At 41.8% G+C, this 21,463-nt stretch overlaps 1 protein-coding gene across 2 annotated transcripts in view; it reads right to left on the reverse strand.

Annotated features, from left to right (window-relative positions):
* Window positions 1-251: 251 nt before the first annotated feature.
* The window catches only part of Man1a1 (mannosidase alpha class 1A member 1), a 171,184-nt gene continuing 149,972 nt past the window's right edge, over window positions 252-21,463 (reverse strand). For both annotated transcript variants that reach the window (XM_029542453.1, XM_021204538.1), the window contains exons 9-13: window positions 19,834-19,949; window positions 14,336-14,555; window positions 13,430-13,602; window positions 1,186-1,301; window positions 252-808 (exon numbers count right to left, since the gene is read on the reverse strand). In XM_029542453.1, coding sequence (XP_029398313.1) covers window positions 682-808; window positions 1,186-1,301; window positions 13,430-13,602; window positions 14,336-14,555; window positions 19,834-19,949 — 752 coding nt within the window. In that variant the 3' untranslated portion in view covers window positions 252-681. The remainder of the gene's footprint in view (window positions 809-1,185; window positions 1,302-13,429; window positions 13,603-14,335; window positions 14,556-19,833; window positions 19,950-21,463) is intronic.

Below are 21,463 nucleotides of genomic sequence, written 5' to 3' on the forward strand. Positions count from 1 at the left end.
GGAAGTGAGGAAACATGAACATAATCACCCAATAAAAAAGATACTGCACTTGTGAAGAGACGAGGCCAGTGTCGCCAGCTCTTCTGGGACAGCTTTCTCATCTGAATCACAGTGAGAGTACTTTAGAAGACATTCTATCAAATAACGATAGACCTGCTAAGAGGCTGTCACAGTTGTAAGACCTGTCTCTGGTGGACAGACAAACCAGATTAACATGAACTTGAAAAGGAAAAAAAAAGCTTTTTTTTTTTAATACTTAATTTATTATTATGGCTTTTTGCAACATGGCAAAACATTACAGCTCGAAGCAGACAGCATCTCCTCATAGAGGAGGAAGAAGTTTTGCAGTCAAATCAAATCATAATCAAGAGGTCACTGGTAGATGGTTCTATTATGGAAATGATGTTGCAACTTCATGAATTTCAGAAACAATAGACTCCTTAAGAAAAAGAAAAAGACAGGCAGAATCTGTGGATCTACTAGCTGAATAGTGAAATAAGGAATTGAGGTCCACTTAGGCTTATGATACTAAACATAAAAGACTGCAAAACAATTTTAGAACTTAGGAGAATCATAGACATTTGCCAATCAATAAGAGTTCATTATATGTCTGATTACTAGAAAAGGAATTATTAAGGTATGCAGTGAGGGAACGAAGCAGAGTAAAATAGAAAGCGTCTTTCATTTCTCTTTGACATCAACTTCCTTCTTCTGTTCACGGAGTATAGGGAAAGGATGAGCCTCAGTGTTGAAGATCCAGTGTTCTAGTGGAAGAAGGTCATCGTCGGAAAATATCAAGTACAAATACCTGGAGGGAAGAGAAAAAGAGAGCATGAGGCACAAGAAACGATGTCACAGAGACACATGCATGTCTCTGTGCAGCCTGCAGAGAACTGTGGACCACAGTTGATTCTAACACCCATAGACCTTAACACATCGTCATCATTCAGGCTTTGGGTGCTAGACTATGAGAACCACACTGAGTAGTCCCAGGCAATCTGCCTCAGCAATGACTACAAATGCCTGCACAGAGACTGCCTTGGCAATGCACCTAAACTGGAATGGTTCTTGCACACATCAGGTACTCTTGGTATACCATGAATGTGTACATCTTGAAGACATCTGTAGAGAAAAACTCCTTGGGGGCCTCAGCCACACACTTGGAGAATAATTTTATTTACTTACTTCAGTGTCTCTGCCAGGAAGAAACTTTGCTGGACATCGTCATAACTCTCATGGGCAATGTAAACATCCCGTAAGCCCGAGTAGCCTCCGTTCACTCTGCAGTGACTTTCTAGGGCCTGAGTTGCCAAGAAGAGATGAGAGAGTCAGTAAAGTGATTATTAGCAATCTTTTATTAGATTGTCAAAGTTAGACAAGACAAGGTTTCTAAGGAAATGAGAGCTTGAAAGAGTTTTTGATAGCAAATTTAAAACATATAAAGTAGAAAGACAAATAAGGTGGTACACAACCTATGGGCCGTATGCTTTGCCTCAAGAGAAACCCTTGTAGTGTGGTTTTGGGAAAGTCTGCATTCATTTCTAGCATTTACATTGTTGGTTTAGAGTAAAGTTTGATAATTCAAAGACCACCGGCTACGTTTCGATTATTGATTTGCAAATAAAGTTTTATTAAACTATAGCTAGACTACCTTTGCTTGTTTGTAAAGTGCCTGTGACTGCACCATGTTGGCACTGAGTAGTTGAGGAAGAGCCTACATTGTCTTTACAGAGCAAGTGTGCTGATCTCTGTCTATGGGTGTCCTTAATGTCAACTGGGACTGCAAACCATTGGCCAAGAAAGTGTGCTGAGCCCTCAAACATCTACTTCCATCACAGTATACCAACTCTATATCTGTTCAGTTACATCTTATGTTATTTAAAAAACATACATAGTGAACTATTAATGATGCCAGTGATTGGAAATGAAGAAAAGTGAGTCTGGAATCCATTGCAAAAACCAGTTTTTTCTTTTCCTTAATATTATAGAGAAGAGAATGGGATGAATTGACTGACGACTCCAGAAGTTTAGAGAGAAAGGGTTTGTAGCTGCATGAACATAATGAATATTGGAAAAGGAGGTGGGTTGGGAGTGTGAGGATGAAAATCTATGTAAAAACTTCCAAGTCCTGCCTTCCGTTTTGTTATCTGTTAATAAAAGGACTACTGTTTGTAGACTGCTTTCCCGGAAGCCCTCCTTCTTACTTTTCAGCCTTACTGATGTATTGTTGATAGATAAAATCCTCATATATTTGAGTTGTATTAGCGTGCTGCGTCATGCACAGTTTGTGAAATGACTCTCACAATTGAGCTAATCAACATATTCACAGCATCTCGAATGGTATTTGTTTTTTTTTTGTTTTTTTTTTTGTAGTGAGAGTCCTTGAGATATACTCACATATTGTAATTCACTGTAGTCACCATGCTATAAGCCTCCAAAAGCCTCCTCCCCCCTCCCTTCCCCCCCCCCCGCCCCTTCTCTCTCCAGGATTTCTCTGTGTACACCTAGCTATCTTAAAACTCACTCTGTAGACGAGGTTGGCCTCAAACTTTACCTGCCTCTGCCTCCTGAGTAGTAGGATTAAAGGCATGGACCACCACCACCCGGCATGCTTTCATCTTTTAGCTGAAAATTTCCAATCCTTTGACTAGCGTATGTGGTATATGTCCCTTTCTTCTTCCTCACTAGGTCCTGGTAACTGCCATTCTGCTCTCTAGACCTGTTAAGAACTTCGACTATCCTAAGTTGTACATGGAAGTGCTATTACACAGAGCCTTGCTGTGTACGGTAGGTTCTGTTTAAGATAATGTATGAGTTCCACTGCATATGTGTGCCACATCTTTAGTTCTTCATCTACCGAGAAACACAGGATAAGTCTATATGTTGGTTACTGTGAGTCTTGCTGTAACCAATGTGAGATTGCAGATATCCCTTAGGTCTTATGGCATGTCCTTGGGTATATGAAATTAGACTGGACTACTCTACTTTTAATTTTATAGGAATCTACATACTATTTCTCATGATAGCCATACCAGTTTATATTGTCACCAACAGTGTACCAGGGTTCCCCTTTCTTCACATCCTTGACACCACTAGTAAACTTTTGACTTTTTTTCTTATAACAGTCCTTTTCATAGATCTGAGGTGATTCTACCATGGTTTGGGTTTATGTTCTCTATGATACTAGAGCTTTTTTTCATACAGTTTTTGGCTATTTGTATGTCTTCTTTGCAAAAATAGGCCTGTTGTGGTTCTTTGCCCTTTTTCTGAATGGGTTATCTTTCATCACTGAGTTGTATGAAGTCAGAGTTTTGGATATTAGTTCCTTATAAGATACAGTCACTGAAGATTATATGCCCCAGTACAGGGGAATGCCAGGGCCAGGCAGTGGGAGTGGGTGGTTTGGGGAGCAGGGCTGGGGGAGAGTATAGGGGACTTTCAGGATAGCATTTGGAATGTAAATGAAGAAAATATTTAATAAAAATTGTTTAAATAAAAAAAAAAAAGATACAGTCACTGAGTGTTCTTACACAAAGAAGATAGCCATAACACTACCAAGCAGTAACATCTTATGGGAATGCCTTCATATATGTGGCTGGAGAGAAATATCATCATGCAGTTACATGGTGGCAAGTGGTTAAAAATGATTTTATGCCCTGTCACTTTAGCTTAGTTGATTGTTTCCTCTGCTATGCACAACTGTTGAAGACTGATGTGGTCCTGTGTGTTTAATTTTATTTTTGTTGTTGTTCTGTGGGTGTTAAATCCAATAAAACCACTGCTAGGCCAGTGTCAAGAAGATTTTTTTTCCTTAAACTTTTCTTTTAGGAGTTTTACTTATTTTAGATCTTAGATTTACTTCTTTAATATGTTCTTGTTTTTGTATATGGTATATATTTTAATTTTTTTACAGGCTGATTGTGTAGTCAATAAGCATATTCCAGCCAGGTTATTTTTTTTATTACCATATTCTAGGAATTCTAGTAAGTACATGGCAAAATAAAAATTGCCATCTGAGACCTTGTCCTGATTCCTAGAAAGCTCAGATGTTTTTATCTTCACTGTCAACTTGACCAGGGTTAGAATCATTTAGGAAACACATCCCTGGACATGCCTCTGACAGCTTTTCTAGAGAAGTTTGGCTTCTGCAATTTCACATTGGTTACAGCAAGACTCACAGCAACCAACATATAGACATATCCTGTGTTTCTCAGTAGATGAAGAACTAAAGAGGTGGCACACATATGCAGTGGAACTCATACATTATCTTAAACAAACAAGAAACATTCTTGATGAATATTGGTAGGGTCAATTCATTGGGTGGGGTCCAAGACTGAAGGAAAAGGAGAACAGGAGAAAGGATGAACACTGACATTCCTTGCTCTCGGATTCCTGACTCTGGATGCAGTGTGACCAACTACCTTTATGTTTCTGCTGTCTTGACTTCCTCAACAAGATAGACTCTGCCTTCAAAATGAGAGCCCAAATAAATCCCCCTATTCCATGTTGTACTTGCATATATATATATATATATATATATATATATATATATATATATATATATATATATGTTTGGTTATAGCAGTGAGTTCTGTAACTAGTAGAGGAAACTGGTATTGAGAAGTAGGGGGCAGTGCTATGTATACTAAGCCTCATCATGTGGCTTGTAGGCTGTTGGTAGGGGGGGTTATAGGAGAATTTGAAGAGCTTGGATAGATAAGCATTGTAGTGCCATAAGCCAAGGTTAATGAGCCCTTCTGAGAAAAATGTGAACAGAGGAGGCCCAACTCATGATGTTGCAGAAAGGACCATGAATTCTCTTGGGAACTAGACTGGGGGATATTTGTGTTATATCCTGAAAAGAATCTGGCTGCGCTGTTCTCGTGTCCTGATATTTTGAGTGAGCCTAGAGCTCAAGGACAATGGACTGAATTGTGCTGTGGAGGAAATGTCAAGCTAGCATAGCACACAGGCTGTGGTGTGATTATTTCTTAATACACGTATCCAGATTTACAGCTGGAGAGGGCAGAAAGATCTTAAAAATGCTAGAGATTAGCATACCTAAGAAACTTCACATGTTACCCTGAGACTATGGGAAAGGTTCTCTGCAGGCAAAAGCCCATCATCCAAAGTCGGAATGTGTGGAATGAATTTCAGGGGCAAAAGCTTGAATTGAGAACACTGCTAAAGGGCTCCTCTGCTGGAAAAGAACTGCCCTGGAAAGTTCTTCCCCATGTTCAGCCAACAACATACACAGAGGCCACTGCAGCCAAGGCATAGAGGCTAGGTTATTCTGGAGCTGGCAGCAGAACTTAGCAGTATTGCTCACATGGTGGTGGATTTGCAGGCATGCAACATGCAAGAATTCCTGGGGGTAATTAAGTCTTACATCAAAGTGTCCCAAGGTGTCTAAGGCTAGAAGTGATTGACAGGGTTGGGTTCTTCAGCAGGAGGCTCGGAGAGACCACTGCATAGAGCCGTGATGGCAAAGCCCAAGCTGCAAAGGAGATACCAGGATGCTGGAGTTGCCAACACTACTGGCCATCTGCTGATGATATCAGTTGGATTTATGTGGAACAAGCCAAAAGGTGAGGATACCTGGGCAGGCTGCAGTTTGCAGAACTGGAGAAGCAGGGTTCTTTAAAGCTTCTGGATCTCACAATGATGACACTACAAACACTAGATGCCAGGCACAGAGCCATAGGCGTTTCCGTTTTTATTTCCTTTGGGTTTTGGTCCTGTATGACCAATCATTCCTTGCCATTACCCCCCCCCCCAATTTGGAAAGGAAACATTTGCTCTATGTCACTGTATAGTGGAGCTCTATAATATGGCATATAAGATGAAATTTTGATTTTAGAGTCTGATGGTTGAAAGATGGCCTTAAGCCTTAGATGATTTTGTACTTCTGCTTTTAAACAAAGCATTTTGCATTTTGAGATGACTGTGAGCCTTTTCAGGGGGCAGGAGTAGAATGCTATAGACTAAAGTATGTCTGAATTTCAAGCTGAGTTGTTGGAGGTTGTATTTATGATGCTTCACTGTCTACCCAACCCATCCAGCTCTGAGCATGTCCATGAGGACTGTGAGCATGGGAGGGTGTTCTCAGAGGACTTAATCGAGGAGGGAAGCGTTACTGTCAATATGTGTCATACCATGAATGTGGTTCCAAGACCGAATAAAACCAGAGAAAACATTTACTTCTCTCTGAAGCCTGTCTGTGGACATAAACAGCTATTTCCAGTTCCCTCTACTATGCTTTTCCTGCCATGAAGAATATACCCTTAAACTATGAACATTCAAAAATTCTTTATTTATTAAATTGATTTTGGTAGCTATTTTGTGAAGCAATGAGGTAATTAACTAATAAAACTGTAGAAACATAAGAGCCAAGAAACTGAAATCATGATACAGTAAGAGTAATAGTGAAATGTAAAAAAAAATATAAGGTAAAGTTACTCTTAATTTCTTATTCTAATATGTATTGCTTATAGTTACACTTGTTTTATTTTATAAATTACAACTCTACTTCTTTTAAAAATATGTATGCACATGTGGATTTCTATATGGGGAGAAACGTGTGTATGGAGGCTGAGAACAACCACAGATGTAAATATTATGAAGACAATCGCGTCCTTTGAGACAAGGACCATCGTTTGCCTGAAGCTTGGCAATTAGGCTAGACTATTAGGATTGGCTAGCCATTCCCAGGGATCCTCTTGTCCAAACCTCCTCAGTGCTGAGATTAAAGGTGGATGCTTCTGAGCCTGGCTCTCTTTGTGGGGTGTTGGGGATTGAACTCAGGTCCTGAGGCTTACAAAGCAAGTACTGTAACCAACTATGCCATTCCCTGGCTCGTCTTTGAATCCTATTTCAGTTTCCTGAAAGTTACAGGCTTTTTTTATGCTAGTTGAGAAAAACTTTCATAAGCTAGAAAATGGGTTTGAAAAAAAAATTATACTTTGAAAACGGAGCTCAAAAAAGAGGAAAGAGAAAGCATGTAGCAGCCAGGAAGGCTCATGAGCGAGCAGGGACACTGTACCCTGTGCTCAGCCACGACCAATAGATACTGACAATGAGGTCATTGACTTTTCATATGAGGAATATAAGGCAAAGGAGAAGAGAGCAGCCATCCATGAGAAGCACTTAATTGCTAGGTTAAAGAAAGCTGAGCCAATGTGCTACATGAACAAAGAAAAGAGAAATTCCCCATGATTTAGTGCTTACGAGGAAAAACATCTTTCAAAACTGAAATGATGATCTAAAAATGATGCTTCAATTAAATTCTAAATATTCTACAATAAGACAATTGCAGGAGTGCTCCAAAGGCAACATCTACATCCAACTATTTTTTTCTTTCCTTCTTATGATAGAAAGGCCTTTTTGATAAGCAGCCAAGTATCAGACGAGAGGATTAAGTCAAATTTTATTTTGTAAACTGAGAAAAAAAAATGGTCAGCACTAGGAAGGACCATCCAGAGACTGCCCCACCCGGGGATCCATCCCGTAAACAACCACCAAACCTAGACACTACTGCATATGCCAGCAAGATTTTGCTGACAGGACCCTGATATAGCTGTCTTTTGTGAGTTTATGCCAGTGGACAAACACAGAAGTGGATGCACACAGTCATCTATTGGATGGAACACAGGGCCCAATGAAGNAGCTAGAGAAAGTACCCAAGGAGCAAAAGGGGTCTGCAACACTACAGGAGGAACAACAATATGAACTAACCAGTACCCCCTCTCCCCCCAGAGTTTGTGTCTCTAGTTGCATATGTAGCAGAGGATGGCCTAGTTGGCCATCAATGGGAGGAGAGGCCTTTGGTCTACTGAAGACTATATGCCCCAGTACAGGGGTATGCCGGGGCCAGGAAGTGGGAGTGGGTGGGTTGGGGAGCAGGGCGGGGGGAGGGTATAGGGGACTTTCAGAGAGGAAACTAGGAAAGGGGATAGCATTTCAAATGTAAATGAAGAAAATATCTAATAAAAAATAAGTTTGTTAAGATAAAAAATGGTCAGCACTAAAAAAGAAAAGAAAAGAAAAGAAATCAGGTGAGGTTATTCTGGAATTTCCAAATATTTCCTTAAAATGACCTTAATCACCAAACCTCCCCTAGCCCATTCATTCGTGTGAAGCTCCTTTGGTGATAATAAGCGGAGAAGGCCAGGCAGGGCGATTAGCTCTCCTTTCTGTCCATGGGAATTTTTATGAGTTCTTTCCTTTGATACAGAGCTGGCAGGTGGACATGATGGTGCATGCCTCTGTATCAAATAAAGATTTTAGCATGCAGGAGGCTCAGGCAGGAGTACCGAGTTTGAGGCTGGTCCGTGTTAGCTAGCTAATGATACCTTGTGTGAGAAAAACAACAAAAACGACCCGAGTATCTCGCCATCTCTCTATTCACCCAACCAGCCAAGGAGGCAAATGAGATCAGAAAAGGGGAAGAGAGAAAGTGCTGTCTTTGGGTGTAGACAACACAGACATCTTCTTGTCAGTTCATGCCCACTCATAGTTTCTCTCCCATAATTCCTCATTGGACAATAAGAACAAGAGTTGTTCTGGCTAGTTTTTGTTAACTTGACATAGGTTTTATATATAATCATATGACAGGAGGAAACCTCAATTGAGAAAGTGCCTCTGTAAGTTCAGGTTGTAAGCAAGCCTGGAGAGAATTTTTTTAAGTTAGAGATTGACGGGGGACGGTCCAGCTTACTGTGAATGGTGCCAACCTGGTCTGGTGGTCCTGGGTTCTATAACAAAGTAGGCTGAGCAAGCCATGAGGAGCAAGCCTGTAAGCAGCACCCCTCCCTGCATCAGCCCCCGCCTCCAGGTTCCTGCTCTGTTTGAGTTCCTGCCCTAACTTCCTTCAGTGATGAGCAGTGTGATGTGGAAGTGTCAGCAAAAGAAATCCTTTCCTACCCAGTTTACTTTTGGTCATGATATTTCAGCACAGCAAAAGAAACCATGGCTAAGATAATTGTCTAGAACACAAAGATGGTGAGAGTGGATCGCCAGCTTCAGGTCTAGATTTGCTAATTGTAGTCTCTGAAATCCCTGACTATGGGCAGAGCTCTAATGTTTACCACAATAAAAAGGCCTTTCAGTAGCCTAGTTATTTTCAAGCTTCTGAGGCTTTAGATAAATTAAGAATAATTGAGAAATGAGGATAGTGTAGAAGACCCTTTATTTAGAAGAACTCAATACCCCCAAGTCAAAGTCTAAATGCATGAACTGAACACTTGTATGCACTAGCTGGAAATGCTATCACGAGTCCTCTTATTTTGTATAATTAATATGTGCTTATAACAAAGTCCCCCCAAACCAAAGTATAAATGCTGAGATACAAGGCATGTGAAGCTGGGCACACCAGGGTTCCTGGGCTAACAGGGCAGATTCTCATCCTAACTGTTTCTCGACAGTGGACACTGTCACATCTTGAGCAGATCATTTCATTAGTCTGCTCTGGCAGTGCTCAGCCTCTGGGCATCTTGTGTAAGGGCTTATGTTATTAGGGACCAAATGTGCTGCAGCGTGCTAACAGCAGAGGACAGGATGTTAGGGGTGTTTATAGTGACTGTAGCTTGAATCAGTGGATGGAAGACAAACCTGACCCCGAGTGATTATAATTTGGGCTTGGCTGAGGAAGCCAATAGCCAGCAGGACCAGTCAGACTCAAGTCAGGAAGCACCGCTATGAAGATAGGAACTGAATAGCCAATCCACAGAGATTTGTAAGAGTCAACCCCCCTGAGCTATAACACCATTAGTGGCGTCTGCTTGAAATTGCTCTGGTCTCAAGGAAAAAATAACGAAGGCTCAGGAAACACAAATAAATCAGAGAGAGTTTGGAAGGAAGGATCACGGCTGGGGAAGTAGCAGCGGTATTGGGAAAGAAACACTATTCTTTCAGATTCTGAATGTTGGTGTGCAAAGTGTGTGAGGTGCAAGGCAGCAAAGAAAACTGAGAAGAAAGCAAAAGTCCCACGAGGTCCTATCTTCTGTGGATCAGCTGTGATATTACCTAATCTGTACGAATGAGTAGGCACCGCTAATACTCAGATAAATCTTATCTGCCAGCTGTCACATACTCAACTGGGACAAATGCAATACAGTTCTTGCCATTACTGACAGATAGCAAATGAAGTACCAGCTAGAAGTTCCTTCTGGGAGTTGTGTTCACAAGTGCCCGAATGATTATGATTACTGGTGTACTATCTACTCAGGAAGACGGGCTTCAGTGTTGCACGGTGGCTATATACACTGCCCTAATGTACTTAAAATAATTACCCTATCTAATGAAGACATGGAAATCGATTTTACTGAGTATATATCAGTGAAAGAAAACTGGGAAAGGGTAGTATTTTGTGTGTGTGTGTGTGTGTGTGTGTGTGTGTGTGTGTAATACAAAGGTAACTTTGGGTATGGATTCTCACTTTCTGTCTTGTTTGTGACAGGGCCTCTTGTATACCCACTCCACTCTTCCTGGCCTGTGAATTTCTGTGGATTCTCCTATCTCCACCTCTCACCATGGAGTAGAAACACAAGGGTAACAGACATAGGCTAGCCTGCCTGGATTTATGTGGTTTCTAGTGATCTGAGCTCTGAGGCTCCAGTGTGCAAAGCAAGTACTTAACCACTGGGCCATCTCCACAGCCCAGAATGCTGTCTGTGACTATAGAGTTATACTAGGTGATTTTTCATTTCCCTACACTTTAGTTGAGTCTCCTGAAAAGTGACATGCAACAGAGGTTGAGTAGGGAGTTCATTGGGATGACATCTAGAAGGAATTGAGTCTAGATGAATAAAACAGGAGACATTAGGACCCATGCAATGAGTAGATGCCAGCTGTGCACAATGGGGGACAGGTCATAGGATTGTGCAGTAAGCATGTGCATGGTGAAAATGTTTTTTAAAGAAGAATAACATGGTTATACACTAGCTCTAGATTCTCATTGGCTAAAGACTGCCTTTGGAGCCAACTCCCCGACTATAGTGAGCTGCCTACTGGAAAGTGATCCCACTTCTTCCTGTGATCTCTTAGGGCTAAGAAGGAGGAGCGAAAGCCAGCATCAGAATGGCTATAAAGCAGGGCATTTTTGCTACACAGCAAGGGTCCTGCACTGGGGCTACTGGTGAAGCACAGGGACCATGAGAATGGGCAAGTGTTGCCATTGCCTACAGGGTCCTGACTCTGTAGAAAAGGAGTCTGTGCTCAGCACTCCAGCCGAGTTTTAATTGGAGTTACAAGGAGCTAAATCAGGAGATATCTTGGTTTGAACAGAGGGAAATAACTTCATAGCACATGTCACATTAAGTAAAAAATGAGATATGATTCACTTATAGGAAACCAAGGCTATTTTTTACAAAGATACTCCTTTCACTGGAAGAATCAAGCAAAACCATTTACTGCCCACCAAGTAGCAGAGATTTCCTATTTTTTGATAGCCTTTGTCATACACTTTTTTTTTTTACATTTAATATCTATAATGTTGCCATGAAGTGTTGCCATGAGTAGTATTGAAATGACATTGCCTCCTACAGATCATGCTGTTAGATTTTTCTTTTAATTTTGATTGTGTGTGTGTGTGTGTATGTGTGGTGTGTGTGTGTGTGTATGTGTGTGTGTATGTGTGTGTGTATGGGTGTGTACAGCTATGCTGACCTGTGTGAGCATATGTGGAGGACAGAGGTCAATGTTGGGTATCCTCTGTCGCTTTGTATTCTGAGGTAGCTCATTGCTGTGGCTAGACTGGCTGGCTAGTTGAGGATCTGCTTGTCTCTGGCACTCTTTGTGGGGATTACATGATCACACAGCCATGCCTATATTTTACATGGCTTTGGGGGTTCTGAACACAGGCCCCCATGCTAGTATAGTAAGCTGCATCTCTTTTGAGATAGGATGCTTTCAAACTAGGTGTACAGCAGAGCATGACCTTGAGCTTTGATCCTGTTGTTTCCTGAGGGCTGGATTGTAGGTGTGCACTGCCATGCGCAGTGTTTTGGCGCAGTAATCAGACCTTAGGCCCATGTGTTGCAATACAAGCATTCCAGCGACTGAACCACACCCCCCAGCCCTGGTGTCTGATCTGATGAAATACATTATTCTTGATGTTTCCAATTTAATCAGTATTTGCAATTCAAGCTCATAATTCCTTTGCAGGCCAAGTCACACAGCCAGCCCCTTATCACGGAGGCTTGGATGGAATTCACTTTTAACATTTTCTTCCAGAGGAAAAAAATGTAAATTTAAACAAGTGGAATCACCACTGATTGAATATAATTAGAGAGCTGAATATTTTCCTTAAAATGACGGACTATTAGTGATAACAGATATACTAGGTGAAGAGGGTGGTAAAGGTTAACCGATGCCCCCCAAGGTGATACTTAGCTTGACATGGATCCCTGAGACTTCTCAGAGAAGTCCTTTCTACGATCAGTGCTCAAGGCAGCTAGCTTTCTACCAAGAAGCTAGGGAGAACAGAGTAACTAAAGTGTCTGCTTGCTCTTATTCTCCGTGTGTTCTCCTACTCCTTTCTGCATAATAGCCCTTAAAACTAGCCATGGTTTGAGGTATAGGTGAGGGAAACTCCTATGGACCTAGCACCACAGATCTGGGAGATAATGCTCCATATTTGGTAGGAAGAAACCCAAGAAAAGCAGTTAAAGCACCATACTGAGGTAGAGTAGAGGAATTCTACTGGTGGACAACCATTGTCCAAGGGAAACTGTTCTCTAAGTTCTTCCTAGAGCTAAGCATGTAGCTCTTTCTAGGGCAGTGGCTCTCACTTCCCTAGTGCTGAAGAAATCCCTTAATACAGTGCTTCATGTTGTGGCGCCCCCTGCCCACCACTGCCCAACCACAGAAGTATTTTCATTACTACTTCATACCTGTAATCTTGCTATGGTTATGAATCATAATGTAAACATATGATAGGCAGGCTATCTGATAATGCTACCCCGAAAGGGGTTGTGACTCACAGATTGAGGACCTGTGCTCTATGTAAAAGCATATGGTATCATTAAAGTCCAAGGAGCAATGGGAAAACATGGATTCTACAGTGATTTCAAATAGACAATGGGTAGTCCTGAACATCCAGAGGCTGTCCAGTATCCTCAGTGGAACAAAGCAACCATTCTTTCTACAATTAGGATAACTTCATGCTGTATCATGCCTTTCTAGATCCTCCTGTCTAGATCTATATCATTCAGTATTCAAGTCTACCTGTAATGCAGTTTTATTATTGTTCTGTAAGCCAAAGCTAAACTCCACTCTGCATTGTGAATTAGCTGGAAACAGGCAGTCCTGAATGGAACGACCTTGATAAAGGTCTGGAAATCTCAGAAGAGTTGCCACAGCAGGTTTGCAGTCAACATTGAACATTTTTTGCACTAAAAATCTGATCTTTAAGAAATATGCAAGCTCAAACCTCCACAGCTTCCCAGGCCCAGGTCCTGTACTTGGGATCATGAGTCAGTCGCCACATGTACATGTACGTCTCAATGACCTCAGGCCGTAAGATGTAATACTTTTCATTTTGCCTCGTGGCAATAGCTTCCACACCGCCATCAAACCGAAACGCTTCTGGTCCCAACTTCACATCTAGAGCACATGCAATCAGTTAGCAAGGGTTACCTCCTGAACAAGGGTAGGACCTTGACAAAAATCAGAAACCCCAGAGTGATTAAGGGCTAGTTAGACACACTATACAGTACACAACAGTCAAGATATTCTAAATTTGTATCAGCTGAAAGAATCCATTTTAGAAAGTGACAATTCTTTTTTTTCTCCTCTTTGTCCCCATTTACCTCCTATTTACTGAACACCCACCAGGTGTTTAGAAGGCCCTGCAGCCATTTGCTATGTAGCTGAAAGCTTGGTGGTTGAGAGTTCTCTCAGAATGTCACAAAAAGCCAGTTATTTAATCTTTGCGTTTAAATACCCATTTTATAAATAGGAAGCCAGACATATAATCTCCTTACGGGGCTTTGGGGAAGTTCCTTTTGTATTGGGTCAGAGACCCTTGCTCAGTGTTACTGAGGTAAAGCAAAGGTCAGTAAATAAGCTTACACTTGAATGGCCTATTTTTTTGTTACTCAACATACTAAGATGTGTATTTTTGCATAAAGCAGTGATGTCTAAGTACGAGCATAATTCCTTTTAAGGTATAAGTATCATCCAATTTCACAGTGGTCTTCTTTCTCCTTCCTCCTCCTCCTCCTCCTCCTCCTCCTCCCCCCCCCCCCCCCCCGATGATGGCCAGGGCAAAGTCCTTTTCTGAATGAAGTCAAAGCTTGAGGGAATGGCATGTGAGTGGAGGGTAACATATACTCACAGGTACGATTGTAAGATTCGTGACAGGTGCGGGCAATTTCAGCTCCGAGTTCCAGGTAGTGTTGGGCCCGGGGTTCTGGGGCTCCATCTGCTCCAAGGGCAAACATGCCTCCTGCAAAGCACGTCAGGTGGCCCATCTTGTGTTCCAGGAGGCCCCCTTTCCACTCGGCGATGTACGTTAGTCCCCCGCTTGACTTGCGGATCAAGTGAGTCTCGATGGCCTGAGAAGAGGACATTTGAAATAGTCTGTAGCTCTTCTCAAATTCATAAATTCTATATTATGATTGTGTAATCAATTATTTCCTTTTCTCTCCTCTTTTTTCTTCAAGACACTGGCTTTGTTATAGATCACAAATTGCCTTGACTTCACTCTGCAGGGTGGGATTGCCTTTCGCAGCAATCCTCCTGCCTCAGGTCTTGAGTGCTGGGATTATAGGTATGTGCCAACAACAAGCTCAGTTTTATATTATAATTAAAAACATACATACATACTTTAAATGTGTATGTGAACACAATTAAAACAACTACAACACAATTAAAACAACTACAACTTAAAACGTTTGCGATTTGCTTATTGTCTCAAATCGATTTCATCAGAAATGTTCCTGCTTTCCGTATTCTTTCCATGCTCCACTTATTCATCTGGTTAGGATTTTCTCTATTGGCCTGGCTTCCTTGGCTTTGCCTGGCTCCATGACCAAACACTTGCCATTCTCATTCCCTAAATACCATTCCCTTCTCAAAGACAGGGCACCAACACCATGTCTCAGCTGAGTCAGTTCAAAGCCCAGGTCCCACTGTAGATGAAGAACGTGCTGGGGTCGAAGATCCACGATGGTGGCTCTGCTGTTTTCTCCCTCTTAGGCTTGAGCAGCAAAAGAGGATGGCAAAGATGGGCTGTGTGGGGTCAGAGGCCATGGATTCAGATGGTATCTCCGGTGCTGTGAAGGAAGGCTGCAGGTAATGTGCTCAGCATATCTGTAAGCCTATATATGCATATATGAGTATACTCCTCATCCATAACATGGAAACAATGCTGTCTATGGTGAAGACTGCAGCATTTTGTTTAAAGGGAGTCAGGATAGACACTAGCCCTGGTAAGCCACTTATTTACATCTCTTATACGGTGATGAGAGACCAATCAGATGGTTTGGGGCGATGGCTCAGTAAAGCATGGAGAAAAGCTGCCAATGGTGGCATTTTCTGTAATTTCAGTGTTCAGAAGGAGAAAGCCAGTGGTCTGGGCCTTGCTGGCCAGCCAGTGTAGCCTCATTAGTGTGCTCCAGGGTGATGACAGACCATGTCACACAGACAAACAAGGAGGACAGCTCCTGAGGAATGACCTGAGTTGACCTCTGCCCACACGCATTCATGTGTACCTCTCACGTACACAGAGAAATTAAGCCACGCTCAGCTCCTGTTTATTCTATTGAGAAACATACTACTGTACAGTTTAAAACTTTAAAGCAAATGATATTTAAACCAAGGATAAAAAAATAATATTTACAAAACTTATTTGGAAGATACGTTTTATTTATGCCCACAGACTGCTGGTATTATCAAAAACTAGGTTAGAATAGAAATAAAATAAGCCCTGTATTTAAAAAAAAAAACCCTGAAAGTATGAACCAGGTTTGGAATTGCTAATTTCCAATCCTGCTGATAGAAAATGATCAGTGTGACACAGGAAGAAAAGGACTCTCACGGGGTCTGCAGTGACCTCTGTTGTCAGAAAAAGGAGGGTTTTCAGGGTGCACCTTCGGGAAGGTAGAAGAATGACTAAGAATGAGTATGTAACCCTCTCTACCTTTATTAGAAATAAACAAACAGAAGCAAGACAGTCAGGAACAAATGAACACCGCTGTGCTCATTAGCTGTGGTTAAGCTAATTTTATTGATGGTTTAGTTATCACATTAATATTTCATTCTCATTTAATGCAACTGAACATCTTAGCTATTTACAATTCTCATAACACAAATTGCAATAAAGTCCTTCAAGCAGATACTTGGTCATCACCCAGGAAATTATTCTTTCTCCATGGCAAGAGTAATAGCTTTTGAGCACAGATTAGCGCAACATTATTACCCTGTTATGGAGAGTGAATAAACTACTATATTCTTTTATTTATTTTTTTTTTGCATGATTCTGACCAACTTGCTGCCTCCTAAAATAAACTATGATGAAGTTCTGTGCCCAAAGCAATGGTTTTGTGTGGAAATGAAAAAAATGTATATATACCCTAACATGACTCTAATAAATAAAATTGTGTGTGTGTCAGACCTATAGGGAATTGATTGAGGAAAAAGAGCATGAAACATTTTGTGGTTTAATTCTTCCATATCTGCAGTAATTTGATGAAGCCTGTGGACTCTTCAATGATACTTCACCTGCCCACGTATTTTGCCCCATTACAGATTCTTTGAATTAGTATCCAGGGGAGGCCATAATAAGCAGCCAAGAGGACAAAGTCTAGTTAAAGCACTCCTATCTGAATCGACCTAACACTAAAACGTGTGACCATGTCCTCACTGACTCAAGTCAGAACAATAATATACACTGCCTTCCTCTTGACAAGAACAGGTTTTGTTTATGTTTTGTATTTGTTATGATCTTCAGGTTGGCCCATCACCTTCTGGAGTCAATGGAGCCTTATGCCCCAGGGGTGAATTACTGCTCCCATCTCAATCACTCTCTCTCTCTCTCTCTCTCTCTCTCTCTCTCTCTCTCTCTCTTATATATATATATATATATATATATATATATATATATATATATATAAAATTTATACTTTGAAGCTTTGTACCTGTATGCAACATGTTTTGATACATTTACCCTCCCCCAAACCCATCCTCAAGTTCTTCCACACCCTCTCTGCCTCCCTTCACTACTTCATGTCCTTTTAAAGACACTCCCTCCCCCCACCTTCCCCACTGAGTCTGAGTAGTGCTGCTGTCAAGCACTGTAGGAGGGTGGGAGCCAACCTTGTGAAGGGAAGGTGGGATGAAGGTCAAGGCACCGCAGGCTCCTGCGACTCCTCCAAGAGTCCTAATCTACCATACAAGGCACTAGATCTAAATTCACCCCCGGCACACGTAGAGACAGGATCAAGGAACTGAGGCCTGAGAGGCCGGCTCTTCCCGGTCTGCACAGAAATCCTCACAGGTGATGACACTTCCACACTCCTTCTGAGTTACCTCAGCAGGCAACACTTTCATTCAAGCACAGGGATAGTGTGGCAAGCTGTGATGGGGGCTTGGGATTGGGTCAAACACTGTATAAAAGCATATGGACTGGACAATAAACTTAGATCTGCACCGTGATGCTGGTCTCTGGAGTCAGGTTTCCCGAGATGCATCCTGTGACTCAGGATGTGTTGTCACACATAGGTGTGACATCATGGGAAGCCTACCAATGGCCAAAACCCTGAAGAAAACAGATTCCCCAATCCAGCATATACGTAGCAGATGTGCGGTGAGGTCTTCATGAAGGTCCCCCAACAACTGGAGTAAGGGCTGTCCAGGAATCTGTTGTCTGTGTGGATTCTGTTCCCCTAACTGGCTTCTACCGTGTCTGGCCTCAGTGGGAGAGTGTGTGCCTCGGCCTGCAGTGACTTGATGTGCTGGGGTGGGAGGGAGAGCAAGGGGAGGCTCACCCACTCAGAGAAGTGGGTAGGGATGGGGGAAGGGAGGGATTCGGTGTGTGGGATGAAAAGCGAACTAATAAATGAATCAAATCAAATAAAACAGACCCTTCTCCCCTAGTATCCACCAACTGTTGAAAGTCCCTCAGCTGGTAGTGGGAGCTTGTGAGCCCCTCCCAGTTCTTGATGGGATGGCAATGTTTTGATCTTGTGCAGTAACACAACTTTGTGCACAACTTTGGTAAAAATATTGTTAATGCTGCTTTTAAACTCAGCGCTTTGTTTTGTTTGTTTGTTTTTCTAATTTTGCCCTGAAACTTGAAAATATACAACGGGTTGAAATTTCTTTTTTCTTTTTTACAATTAAGAGTCACAGAAAACTCTTTGCCTCCTTTGTTCTTAATGGATTTTCCTGTCAACTGTTTGTATAAACAGAATATGCTCACAGTTACATGGGAACATTTCTAGAAATTAGCGGCAAAATACTTCAAACAGTATTTCAAAAGGGCATTTCGTGGACTAGCAAGGCCTTAAGAGGGCTACTTTGAAGTTAAAATAGTTAAAATGTCTGCTAGGATGCTAATCAGATGACACATGCAAATAAAATTATCCTGAAAAGAATTCTCAAGATTAACACCCAAAACCTCATTGGGAGGAGGAAAGGTAACCTTTATAGGAATGGGCTCTCTAGCCATACCAAATGAGGTTAGGACCAGAGGGACCACAGCGTAGCCTGCATTTGATGCTCATCATGGGCTGTAATAAAGGCTCGATTACAGTCCTCCTGTTTGTGAGAGTGAAGGGCTTTGGCTTGCTCAGGGAAGCCCTCAGCTGACCCTAAGAGGACAGGTACAGAATACTCAATCCTGCTAGCCCCTCGGACCTATAGAGAGGCTAATTCATTTAGGATAAAGACTTAAAATAAATGGGATCACAGGTGTCTAAGGCCAGACGTGACAGTGCGTGCCTGACATCCCAGCACTTAGGAGATGGAAGCAGGAGGAATAGTTTAAAGTCAAGGTTCCATGCCATCCCGGGGTAGATGAGGGCCCATTCCAACTCTTTTCCCCTTATAAATGAATAGTATGGATTACAAAAAATATTCTGAGCATTCAAGGAAAAGGTTAATTTTCCATGGAATTAGTTATAATTTTATTAGATCTCTGGAGATGTGTTCAAATAGCAGGAGCATTGGACTGTCAGTGAGAATCTGCGATTTCCACCTAGCCAGTTTTCAGAATATAAACCCGGGTCCTTCCCCATAATGGGAAATGTAGCAATAAGAAAAGAACATCATCACACTCTGAGGGAAAGGGGTATATCTCAGGCAATGTGCCATCAGGCAAGGCCACTGGGGCAACACAAAAGAGACACCAGTATGACCTCAGTAGACAGCATCATCTTCAGGGAACACTGTCTTGCATATGAACTCTTGACTTGACCAGAATGGCATCTGGTCTATGACCGCCTGTCTTCACATAGGTGGCTGTAGATCAGGTTGGCCTGGAACTCACTCTGTAGCCAGTCTGACTTTAAACTCAAAGGATTCCTCTTACCCTCTGCATACCCCCCTCTCCAATTGCTGGAGATGCAGGCAGTCACCATTATGCCTGGCTAGATATATGACTCAGGTGGGACTCGAACTACCTAATAGTTCACTGCTCTTTTAGAACTAAAATGGTAAGTATGGTTATTATGGTTAAAATGACACTGTAGACATTGAACTCTTCCCTAACAGAAAATACTTTATAAGCCACTCATGAGGAGCTCCATTTTTTTTTTTTAACATTAAAGCCTGATTAATATGCAAGTTGTAAGACAGAACTGACTAGCAAGGATGATTTAAAGATTGGCTTACCTGAACAGCATCAAAATACATCTTCTTGGCTTCGAGATCTGTCTTGTCAGACATTAACCATGCCTTAAGCAAATATTCATAAAAGCTGTCTCCAAGTCCACCAACTGACACATGATCTGAAAGAGAGAGGAAAGTGAATTTCCCAGTGACTCAGCGTTTAATTCAGATAATGCAGCAAAATCATGTCAGTGGCTAGGATTCAAAAGCCATCAGCTGCAGCTCAATGGAACATGTGAGGCCCAGCAAACCCCCTCTTTCAGAAAGATCTTCTGAAACCAGCAGATGGGCTGTGAAGTCATGTGATGTATCCTCAATAGTCATGGGCTATTCCTGCAAACATGATGAGAAATAATGGGGGGGGGTTGTCACATTTAATTCTAAAAACCTTGTTCTCTACTTAAAAAAAAAAAGGCAAATTAAAATGTTCTAGAGTCTATATTTAAGTGTTTTAAATTTAAATTTAGCTTAGATCCATTAAAACTTTAGGCATTAAATAAAACAAAAAATAATAAGCCAGAAACTCCTTGGGTTCACTTTCTAAAAGACTATATAATTTTCCTATTGTTCTAAGTTTGAGGGGAGAAAGCAGATGTGGCAGGTGTTGAAAAATGGAAGAAAGCAGGGCTGGAGCGCTGCAGCCATGGTTCAATGGTTAAGACCAGTGGCTGTTTTTCCAGAGGACACTAGTTCAATTCCCAGCACCCACATGGCAGCTCACAAGTGTAATCCAGCTCCACGTGATTTGACACCTTCACACAGACATACATGCAGGCAAACCCACCAATGAACATAAAACAAAAATAAGTAGTTCCCCCCCCCCCGCCAAAAAAAAAAAATTAAAAAGTGCACTCGGGAGGCACGCAGCAAGACCTATAATCCCATTACTTGGGAGGCAGAGGCAGGTCGGCTCTGGGAGTTCGAGGCCAGCCTGGAGTGAGTTCCAGGACAGGCAAAGCTCTGTTACACAGAGAAACTCTGTCTTGAAAAACCAAAGGGAAGAAAGAAAGCAGAACTGTTTGACTGTCTTCTCACACTTCAATCCCACAGTATACCTCAACTGTCCTGGACTATTGATCATGCTTGGTCTAAGGCAATGATCACCTATCTGCATGCACCTGCAGCCAGGTTTCCACATCTTTACAGCAAGAAGATGGCCACTGAGGCTTGGAAAGAGCACAGGGTGACTGAGAACCATTGTGGAGCCCACAATGGGCTCCACATAGGGATGCTTTCCTTTTGCCATAAAACACCGCCTGGAAGTTGAATGAATCTTCATTTTTTAAGCATACTGCTTCCAATCCGAAAGCACAACTGATGTGAAACACCATGCCTAGAACTGAGAGAACTTGTCCATTAAGAAAATGGTCTTTCAAAGTTTCATAACACAGAGCTAAATCTGAAATGAAGTGAGGATTTCTTGACTTGGTTATTCAGGAGTGCATTAGTTTATTTCTAGCTATAAAGGACTATTCTGCTGCCTAGCCAACAACTTCAGTTTGAATCTACATGGGCGTTGGAAATAAATTATTTTCTCTCTCTCTCTTTCTTTCTTTCTTTCTTTCTTTCTTTCTTTCTTTCTTTCTTTCTTTCTTTCTTTCTTTCTTTCTTTCTTTCTCTCTCTCTGTTTTCT

This window comes from Mus pahari, chromosome 9, assembly GCF_900095145.1.
Source record: "Mus pahari chromosome 9, PAHARI_EIJ_v1.1, whole genome shotgun sequence".
Taxonomy (NCBI): Eukaryota; Metazoa; Chordata; class Mammalia; order Rodentia; family Muridae; genus Mus; species Mus pahari.